This window comes from Procambarus clarkii, chromosome 49, assembly GCF_040958095.1.
Source record: "Procambarus clarkii isolate CNS0578487 chromosome 49, FALCON_Pclarkii_2.0, whole genome shotgun sequence".
NCBI lineage: Eukaryota > Metazoa > Arthropoda > Malacostraca > Decapoda > Cambaridae > Procambarus > Procambarus clarkii.
In genome coordinates, this window is record NC_091198.1 from 19,560,922 (window position 1) to 19,571,802 (window position 10,881).

A 10,881-nucleotide genomic window follows, 5' to 3' on the forward strand; every position below is an offset into this window, starting at 1 on the left:
CGTGTCCAACGTAGGATGACTAAATTAATTCCCCAAATTAGAAATCTTTCATATGAAGAAAGATTAACAAAGCTTAAGTTGAAGCTTTGAAGTTTGAAGAGTTAGGGGTGACATGATAGAGGTTTACAAGTGGATGAATGGACATAACCGGGGGGATATTAATAGGGTATTAAAAGTATCAACACAGGACAGAACACGAAACAATGGATATAAATTGGATAAGTTTAGATTTAGGAAAGACTTGGGTAAATACTGGTTCAGTAACAGGGTTGTTGATTTGTGGAACCAATTGCCGCGTAACATTGTGGAGGTGGGGTCCCTCGATTGTTTCAAGCACGGGTTGGACAAGTATATGAGTGGGATTGGGTGGTTATAGAATAGGAGCTGCCTCGTATGGGCCAATAGGCCTTCTGCAGTTACCTTTGTTCTTATGTTCTTATGTTCTTAAGTTGCATTCACTGGAAAGGCGAAGAGTTAGGGGTGACTTGATAGAGGTTTACAAGTGGAAGAATGGACATAACAGGGGGGATATTAATGGGGTATTAAAAATATCAACACAAGACAGAACACGAAACAATGGGTATAAATTGGATAAGTTTAGATTTAGGAAAGACTTGGGTAAATACTGGTTCAGTAACAGGGTTGTTGATTTGTGGAACCAATTGCCGCGTAACATGGTGGAGGTGGGGTCCCTCGATTGTTTCAAGCGCGGGTTGGACAAGTATATAAGTGGGATTGGGTGGTTATAGATAGGAGCTGCCTCGTATGGGCCAATAGGCCTTCTGCAGTTACCTTTGTTCTTATGTTCTTAACACCATCCAGCTCGTATCTTGTAACTCTATCATCATTACATAAGAACCCATTACATATTAATTTGGATTAGGGCATGGCTATACCAAAGGAAACAGAGTTAGTATAAATGGGGTTAAGTCAGAGTGGGGAATGGAATGCCTCAAGGCTCTGTCCTGGGACCTCTGTTGTTTATAATATATATAAATGATTTAGATTCAGGTTTGAGTAGCAACATTTGCAAATTTGCCGATGATACAAAAATCGGAAGGGAAATTAACACGGAAGAAGATTCACTATCACTTCAAGTTGATCTAAATAGAGTTTTCAAATGGTCAAAAGATTGGCAGATGGAGTTTGATGCTGATAAATGTAAAGTTTTGAGGCTAGGTAATGAGGATAGAGTTACAAGAAACGAGCTAGTTCCGTAATCTTACGATTCCTATCTTATTCCTATTATTACCCCCTTTATTACACCTTACCTTCCGTTCCTCTTGCTTTTTCTTCCTCTAAGATTTCCTTCTCGCCTCTCTCTCTAGCCTATTTATTGCCATTCCCTCCTGCCTCTATCACAATCGACTTGAGAATGGTCCAGGACGGACCGAAGCGTCGTCGTCCCTTCACTTTCTAGTGTGTGGTCTGATCAACATAAACAATTATTGTAAATATAAAAATTATTATAAATAAAAAATTATTATAAATATAAAATTTATTATAAATAAAAAATTATTATAAATATAAAAATTATTAAAATACAAATTATTATAAATATAAAAATTATTAAAATACAAATTATTATAAATATAACAATTATTATAAATATAAACATTATTTTAAACACACGATAAAAATTATTTTTAAACGCACGATCCCTCGTGTGTACGAAGTGTCTGGAATATATTTGTTTACCTCTGCCTCGCCGCCTCACTGTAAAATGCTGTTTTACCTGAATTTACCTGAGGATCGCCATTTCTAGTGGCCTCCAGGAAGACAGGAGCTTGTCAAAGCTCCTCCCAATGACTATTTTCACCCAGAAGGCGGACTTGTTACTCTAGAAACTGCAGTACGGGGTTGATACTGTTACACATTATCTGTTAGGTGTTGGTGTATTGAAACGTGAACTAAACCTCTCGACTCCTACCAGAGCTAGAGTTGTACCTCTAGAACCTGACATACACCTCTAGAATCTTACAAGAGCCAGACATACACCTCTAGAATCTTACAAGAGCCAGACATACACCTCTAGAATCTTACAAGAGCCAGACATACACCTCTAGAATCTTACAAGAGCCAGACATACACCTCTAGAATCTTACAAGAGCCAGACATACACCTCTCGACCCCCCACAAGAGCCAGACAGTCACCTCTCGACCCGCACAAGAGCCAGACATGGCAAGCAGCAACAAGAGGATACTCTACGTCGGTAAGGCCTATACATTTCATTGTTAATATCCAAGAGTTTTTATAGTCTATAACCTACATAGCTATTAGGTTAGCTCATGTTAAATTAGCAAGTTTGCAGCAATTCATGAGAAAATATAGTGTTTTAACACATCCATGTGTATAGTATCGGCCCTCATTATACACAGTATGAGGTTCGTAACTAAGCTGGACCAGTTGATGCAGCATGCTATTGTAATTTCTTTGTGTAAATGTTAGTTATTTTTCAAGACAAGAATCTAATCTAATCTTTCCTAATCTACTCTAATAGTAGATTAGGAAAGGTTATGTATGGATTAGTTGAGTGGAGGCAGCTGACTCAATTATTAGGGTGTGGATGCTTAATAGATCTTTGTTACATGTTGTAGGTGGTCTGGCAGATGAGGTGACAGATGACGTCCTGAGGTCTGCCTTCATTCCATTTGGAGATGTTGTAGATATACAGATTCCTCTTGACTACGAAACAGAGAAACACAGAGGCTTTGCATTTATTGAGTTTGAATTGCCCGAAGATGCCCTTGCTGCAATTGATAATATGGTAAGTTAATAATTATATTATTTAATAACTTTAGTAGCTTAAATGTCTCAATAAGGATTATAAGGATTGGCAATCTCCCTGGTGGAGGTGGAAACAAATGGGCAGTTTCTTTCACGATGCCCCTGTTCACCTAGCAGCAAATAGTTACCTGGGATTTAGACAGCTGCTATGGGCTGCTTCCTGGGAATGTGTAACAAACAGGACCCCGTGGCATGTGGGGGGGGGGGGTTCCCTCCAGTCCTGGTAGAGGACTGGACCGCGGGGTCGCTAAGCCCTGAAATCATTTCAAGATAACCTTATTTTGTTCATTGTTGTAATGCTGCTGATATATATTGTGTATGTGAGGGCAGATAATTAAAGACACTAATGTGTATTTCAGAATGAGAGTGAGCTGTTTGGTCGTACAATACGTGTAAATCTAGCCAAACCACAGAAAGCTAAGGAAGGTTCATCACGTGCTGTATGGGCCGATGATGAGTGGCTGAATAAGTATGCAGGTGCAACATTAGATGGTGAAGGTGGAGAGGGAGAAAATGGAGCTCCAGATAGTACTAAAACACCTACTGAAGGTATCAAGCGGCCAGCAGAAGAAACAGTGAGTCGATAAAAATCTACTTATTTTTTTCCGAAGATGGGTTAATCATCAGTCTTTGTTACTTGAAGTTACAATAGTGTATTATTAATTCATGTCAGTTTATTCACCTGTATAAATAAATGGTTAGTAACTTGAAATAGTGGAAGCAAATGAGATATTGAAGAAATATGCTATGTAATTAAGAGATCTGAGCTTAGACAGCTTGATTCTGTTGAAATATAAGAACATAATCTGTTGACACTTAGAATGTTTCTGTTCACCTTGATATTTAATGGGAAATAATTCTTGAAAGCAGCCTCATATTCAAGCAATGAACATCTGATTGTTATTTAAATTGAAATCTTAAAATAAAATAGTTTTAAAACTTAAAACAGTAATTAAGTTCTACAGCAGGAAGAAGAACCAAAGACGAAGAAAAAGACAAACCCGCAGGTGTACTTTGATATTAAAATTGGCAAGAGTCTAATTGGAAGAATAGTCATGCAGTTGAGAGCCGATGTCGTTCCTAAGACTGTTGAGGTGAGTCAAAATGTTTTCATTTATTAAGCTGTAGTGTTTATTCTGTAGAATTATTTGCTTCATCATAATATATAAGTACTATTCAGTACCGTGTATGTATTAATAATAGTACTGTAATTCTGACAGTGCTCAAACATAATAACAATAAAATATTAAAAGTTAAAGACTTTTATTTTTTAATAGTTGAGTGATATATATATATAATATAATATAATATAGTTTTATCTTAGTTAAATGCAGTGATACACAGATGTGTACCTGTATTTGTCTAAATCATTTTCAATTTATGTGTGTGTTTCAATTTATACTCTACCAATATACCAGATCTGAAGAAATTGTGATTTGGCATGAAGATATTGTGCAAACAATCAGATTTCCCATTTAATTTGTTAAATATTTTTAGTAATGAGCACCTTGATGTAGTTTGTTTAAATAGCTGCACCATTCAGGGGTTAAATCTCTTATTACATAAATCTTGCCTCCATTATCCCCCACTACTAAAACATTTTATTCCGTGTCATGTGATATGTTTGTTGAATTTGTATGTGTATGTATGCCCATGTAAATTGTGTGCATGTAATTACCTAAGTGTGGTTACAGGATGAAAGCTACACTCGTGGTGTCCCGTCTTCCCAGTACTCTTTGTCAAATGATGCTTTGAAACTACTGACAGTTTTGGTGTAACCACCTTCACTTTACATGTTCCAAACATCTACCACTGTGCAAAAGAGAACTTTCTTATGTTATTTGGAAGCTTTGTTTCCTTACCTTGATTCTATGACCTCTTGTTCTTGAAGATGCAAGTTTAAAGAATTCATCATTGTCAATTTTGTTGATTATTCTTACCGTTTTGTGTGTAGTGATCATATCACTATTCTTCTTTTATCTTCAAGCTTTGGTATACTTAACACCTTTAGCCTTTCCTCATAGTTCTTGTTTTTCAGTTCCAGAAGCCATTTATTTGCATTCCTTTGCATTTCTAGTTTATTGAGATGTACTTAAGATATGGGCACCATATAAATGCTGCATATTCCATTTTTGGTCTCACGAAGGCCATGAATAATTTTTTAATATTTCGCCATCCGTATATTTAAGAGCGATTCTGAGGTTAGAAAGCATAGTATAGCTTCCTAGCAGTGTTCTTCATGTGATTCTCAGGGTGTGCATTTCCTTGCCATTCAGCACTTGGGCTTGGGGTGTTTAGTATGGTCAGGTTCTCTGGTTCTCATACCTATGGGTGCTTGGCTGGTCATGGGTTTACATTTCTCTCTTCTACTTGGTTTAGGAGGGCTTCTTTCTCCAGATATGCATACTCTGCCACATTATTTCTGTGTTGTTAAGTCTGAATATGCAGCATTGAGTTAGCTGCATCAAGGTTGCTTACATTTAGGGCCTCATAGCACAGTTTGACCTATGGTCACCAAGCTTCCCTAGCCTTATGGACTGCTCAGATTCTGGTCCTGGGACCCAATGGGCAAAGATTGAGCTTGGAGGTCTGATGCAACTTTCTATGGCTTGACTGAGCTAGCATTTAGCTTGGCATGCTACTGAGGATACCACCAGAAAAGGCCAATTTCATTAAAATAGATGCACGATTTTTTTACAGAATTTCCGATGTCTGTGTACTCACGAAAAGGGTTATGGCTACCAAGGATCCACTTTCCACCGCATTATTCCTGGCTTCATGTGCCAGGGAGGAGACTTTACCAACCACAATGGAACAGGAGGACGTGCTATATATGGTGCAAAATTTGAAGATGAAAACTTCAAGTTGAGGCACACAGGTAAGATCTGGTGTAAATATTGCAAGTGTGGCATAGGGTAAAGTTGTCCATGTGTAGACATTAGTCCATCTACTAATCCTTTCTCAAATCCACTATTACCTAGAATTGAGCATAGCGATGTTCCACAAATTATACTTTTGAATAATATTACAGCAAAAAACTAGAGAATAAACTAATGAGACATCTTCTTGAAGTTATCTTGAGATGATTTCGGGGCTTTAGTGTCCCCGCGGCCCGGTCCTCGACCAGGCATCCACCCCCAGGAAGCAGCCTGTGACAGCTGACTAACACCCAGGTACCTATTTTACTGCTAGGTAACAGGGGCATAGGGTGAAAGAAACTCTGCCCAATGTTTCTCGCCGGCGCCCGGGATCGACCCCGGGACCACAGGATCACAAGTCCAGCGTGCTGTCCGCTCGGCCGACCGGCTCCCCGGTCATTGGAATAATTATGAAAAATTAAATTTGCGGAAACTGCCACCCAACAGGAGAAGCTACCTAAACTGTGCAGAATGCAACCTATCTTACAGGTAGAAGTTCCCCAAACTATGCCAGAAGATTTGATGTAGTCAAAATATCAATGGACAAATATCGCATATAAAAGTATATTATGATGTGCTTAATACAGAAGAGAAAGTGTTTAGATAAACCACATACAGTATAACTTTACAGTATGCTGTATATTGTATCTTGATTTTTTTTAATAGAGCAACAGTATTTATATTGCTCTTATTTTGTTAAAATAAAGCTTCCTATTTTTTACCTTCTGGCCATTCTTTTTATTTTTGTTATAAATGGCTTATTTCATAATTCAAGTAGTTACTGTACTGAAATGTATTTTGTAAAGTTCTAATTGTAACCAAATGATTTACATTATAACAAACCTGCCTTAAATCACAAAAGTGGAGACAGCCAAGTAATGTGTCCTCTAACCCCCCCCCCCCCCCCACTTCTTGCATATAATACATATATTGATTACTGGCAATTGATTCATTACATAATATAAACACCTGTAAGTTGGTCTCTTACCTTCAGTCTAAACACATGGGGGATATCAAAGGCTTAAATGTTTGAAGATGACTATACACATTTTTAATGGTCAAAACCTGAGGGAAAATGAGGCATTAAAGGTAGATTTTACCATGGAATCTACACCTTTTGCAGAACATTGTTTAATTAGTCTTAATGCGTATTTGAGTGGCTTAAAGAAAAGTTCGGCTTTGCTCAAATAAATTTTAGCTCTTATTTTGCTTATGAAATTGTAGACCTGTTTTCAAAAGGATGGACATAATACAGTACCAACAATCCTACATTTACACATATTTCATACTGGTCAGTGTTCATTGTGGCGCTCGTCAACACTATATTCTGATAGGAGCCAGGACCAGGCATATTTTTTATTTAATTTTCATAAGAAATATGCTCAAAAGTAAGGACTCTGTATGCAAAAGTAGAAAGACTACCAAAATAAATATGAATATCATGCAGTGAATATCTTTATGTAGGTGCAGGTATCGGTGTAGTCATCATCATATGTAGACAATGAGGCACAATAATGTGGCTGAAGGTATGATGACCAAACCACACATCAGGTGGAGAAACGACAACATTTCTCCACCTTCTGTTTTGGTGAGGGGAATCAGGGGCTGATGTTTGTGAGACTCTAAATTGAGCTATTGGAGCCATTGACACAAGGCATAGGTCTTTGATGATGATGGCAGTGCACTGAACGATCAGTACATGCTAATAATTGCACATTTAGTGAAGAAAGCTTAATTTACATTATCTAAATAGATGGAGTAAAGGGTGATATGATTGACTGATATAAATTGATAAAGGGGTATATTAATTATAATGGCATAAAATAGAATGTATAATAATGGATACAAATTGGATAAGCTTGGGTTAAGAAAAGACCAGGATAAGTATGTGTTTGAAAATAAGAGATGTTTGATTTATGAAACAAGGTATTGGACAATATAATTAATAAATGTGGGATCACTCGAGTGTCTTAAGAGTTTTGTTGGGTATAAATAGGAGTGACTTATGTTTTTAATTCAACTGAAATATCAAGAATATATTAGGAAATGTGCATTCTGCTCATTTTGGCATTATAAATCTCCTATTTTTGTTTGTATGTTATTGAATTGTTTATATAAAGATTGGCAAGATAAAGGTGGGTGTTGTAGTCAATATTTGGTCTGACAGTTACTGTTCGTCTTCAGGTCCAGGAATACTTTCTATGGCAAACTCAGGTCCCAACAGTAATGGGTCTCAGTTTTTCCTGACCACGGAGCGGACGGAATGGCTGGACAACAAGCATGTTGTCTTTGGACAGGTTGTCACTGGCTTGGACGTAATAAGAAAAATGGAGGTGAGACTGCATGACATGTTGTTGTAACATTGAATAGCAGTACTGTAAGGCCTTGTATTGCACGCATTATTTAGAAATACACGTATTGAAGTGAAAACACTATAATCAATAAGACTAAGGCTACACCTAGTTAGTTATTGGAAAATGCAAGTTAAACCTTTGGAAGAGACTTCTGTGAGGGGGTTTATCAATTGCATTGCTTCCTTCTTGTAGGGATGTCATAACACCACACGCTCTTGAATGTGAAACAAATGGAATAGACTCTCCCCAAAGCTTCCAGGTTGATAAGGGTTGGGAGTCCCCTCTTAAATCTCAGTCATGCCCTTCTTCCTGTGATACAGATGGCTACATGTACAGTACTCTATAAATGATATGATCATTAGAAGTTAGTTATGCAATATGTAATTTTTAACAATTGCCCTGTATATACAGTTTGATTTTCAATTTGTTATAATTCTTTGAAATATTGCATGTCTATTATTTTGTCACATTAACTGAAAAAAATAGAATGGTCCCATCCACCCACCCCCTCCCTCCCCATTGAATTTCTGCTCAATAAAATATTAACATCTTTAATTTCCAGAAATGTGGAACCAAGTCTGGAAAGCCAACAGAAAAGGTCATCATTTCCAACTGCGGTGAACTTGTTTAGGATTAATTCGCAGTAAAGATCGTTTATTCAATTTATGTACAAAAATACATAAAAATTTTGTAGCATTATTATCCTCATATGAAGGGTACTGAATAAAATGATAGTATGAAACTAATTTGCTTTCCTTATCCTCTAGTAATAGCTGAATATCAAAGTCAAAATTGCATAAAAATTTGTAATTATCAAAAAACTCCAAACAAGGATAAAAATTTGTAAACGCTTGTTTTGCTACATGTTTTAGTTTGGTTAGCTCCATACGACATATAACATACGTGGCATGGAGTAACATTTAACAATATACTTCAGAAGGCAGGATCCAGAGCTTTCAGAAGTAATATACCTGAATAATAATAAAAACTAGCATATGTAACAAAGTACAATTAAATAATAAACACTTCACATAGGTTAATCAAACCATCTTTAACTTTTAAAATAGTAATACTCTCTTTACATATGTACAAATATGTAACATGATTATGACCATGAAGCTAATTCAACTATTTACACCAAACCTTTGTGGACAAAACAAATCTGACCAAAGGATGAATCACGCAGAGCAACTCAAACATAACCAGTGCCCAGTTGTACTGCAAGATTGCTCTCACTCTCTCTCTCTACTTATCCCAATGTGAAATAATGTCATTTTTTTTACTAATTTTGATAATATAGAAGGCCACACTCAATTTCTACTCTGATAAGAATTCTTGAAGCCCACGATACATCCCAATGTGGAGGTCACAATTCTGAAACAATTGTAAGGGAAGTCAGCTTGTGTAATTTAGATAAAATTATTGCAACCTAACCTACTGACATTTGAGTTTAATATTTTTAAGACAATCATAATCCCAATATTGATGGCATCAACCACGTCCAGACCAAAAATCCTTCCTGTGATAACATACTCCATATACTGTACATCACACAATCCAATGTTTTAACAATGAGAACATTTTTCCACAATTATGTATAAATGTAATGTTCAACCCAAAAAATGTATCATACACCAAAATTAACTACCTTTACCAGCACGAACCTAGCAATGTTAATTATGACTAGAATTTTCAAGTGAAAATAAATGGATAGGTAAAAAGAACAATATCAGGAACACAAAACCTTCAAATAATTTTAAAACCAAAATATATATACTGTATAGAAATGCACTTTTAATTTTGATTAATTTGACAATTTTCTAGTAACTTTCTCTACAGTATGCTTCAAAATATACAAATGAAAAATTACATTTTTTGCTAAGAAATATTTCAATCCACATACAGCATTAATCTTTTATCTATCCATATAATAATCTTTTAACTAGGTTTAAAATAAAAAAATATACATCAATATCATATCAATAAAGTATTATCTACTTGACACAGGATGCCAAAACACGTACAGAAAACCACACTACTATAAAGTATTGATATTGGTAATCCTTGTCAACCTTATTTGTTAAGTGGCTCGGTAATTCACTCAATAATGTCCCACACGAGAGTATCTGATATGCACAAGTTCCTCAATACAATCATGAATAATACTAGTGCAGATTCATGTATTAATATGCACAAGTTTAATAGACTCATGAATAAACCTATTTTAGATTCACAAGTTTATAAAATATGCCAGATTATTCTAAAATTCTGCCAGCAATCATAAAACAATGACTTATGTCCAGCATTTGTATTTTCCACATTATCCACACTTAACAATATTGTATTTTTTGTATGTAAACCGCTTTACATAAACTACTTCAATATTAAATAAACCAATTAACAAAGGCACTGAATCCATTTTTTTGGTAATTATATGTTAGGCTGAATGATAGATGATAATGCTGTAAAATAAGATGCTTCATTACTTATTTGATTTGAATTATCCCCTTGAATCGTCTACTACAAAGACTGGCTTGCTTAAATCCACATCACTTTGTAAAACCCAAGTTAAACCATTTAATCTGTCTACACAGTTGGATGCCATTTACTAAAACTGCTCATGATCTGAGGCATCACACTATGATTTAGTTGATGTTAAATCAGAGATGTAATTGTTGACCAAACCACACACTAGAAAGTGAAGGGACGACGACGAGAATGGTCCAGGACGGACCGAAACAAGTCCAGAGATGTAATTATGCAGTTGAATATACATCCCAACAATTTGACTGTTATTTAGGCATCCTACCGACACCTTCAA

General features: G+C 36.0%; 2 protein-coding genes across 4 annotated transcripts in view; one reads left to right on the top strand and one right to left on the bottom strand.

Annotated features, from left to right (window-relative positions):
- Positions 1 to 1,659: 1,659 nt before the first annotated feature.
- LOC123763181 (peptidylprolyl isomerase cyclophilin-33) lies at positions 1,660 to 8,802 on the top strand. 2 transcript variants are annotated; one of them, XM_045750192.2, is made up of 7 exons: positions 1,660 to 2,213; positions 2,599 to 2,768; positions 3,148 to 3,363; positions 3,757 to 3,882; positions 5,489 to 5,666; positions 7,891 to 8,039; positions 8,623 to 8,802. In XM_045750192.2, the coding sequence occupies exons 1-7, from the start codon at positions 2,180 to 2,182 to the stop codon at positions 8,689 to 8,691; spliced, it is 942 nt and encodes a 313-aa protein (XP_045606148.1). In that variant the 5' UTR covers positions 1,660 to 2,179; the 3' UTR covers positions 8,692 to 8,802. The 2 variants fall into 2 exon arrangements, with proteins under 2 accessions (XP_045606148.1, XP_045606147.1); XM_045750191.2 differs by having other exon boundaries at positions 1,661 to 2,213; positions 3,754 to 3,882.
- Positions 8,803 to 9,110: 308 nt separating this feature from the next.
- The window catches only part of LOC123763180 (protein lin-9 homolog), a 37,912-nt gene continuing 36,141 nt past the window's right edge, over positions 9,111 to 10,881 (bottom strand). For both annotated transcript variants that reach the window (XM_045750187.2, XM_069303097.1), the window contains exon 14: positions 9,111 to 9,434. In XM_045750187.2, the coding sequence (XP_045606143.1) occupies positions 9,427 to 9,434 (8 nt within the window). In that variant the 3' untranslated portion in view covers positions 9,111 to 9,426. The remainder of the gene's footprint in view (positions 9,435 to 10,881) is intronic.

Bases quoted from the DNA above. Each gene is read 5' to 3' on its own strand.
- LOC123763181 (XM_045750191.2), top strand. From the start codon at position 2,180: ATGGCAAGCAGCAACAAGAGGATACTCTACGTCG. The intron at 3,364-3,753 runs GTGAGTCGATAA...TAAGTTCTACAG, and splicing joins AGCGGCCAGCAGAAGAAACA to CAGGAAGAAGAACCAAAGAC. The intron at 3,883-5,488 runs GTGAGTCAAAAT...ATTTTTTTACAG, and splicing joins TCGTTCCTAAGACTGTTGAG to AATTTCCGATGTCTGTGTAC.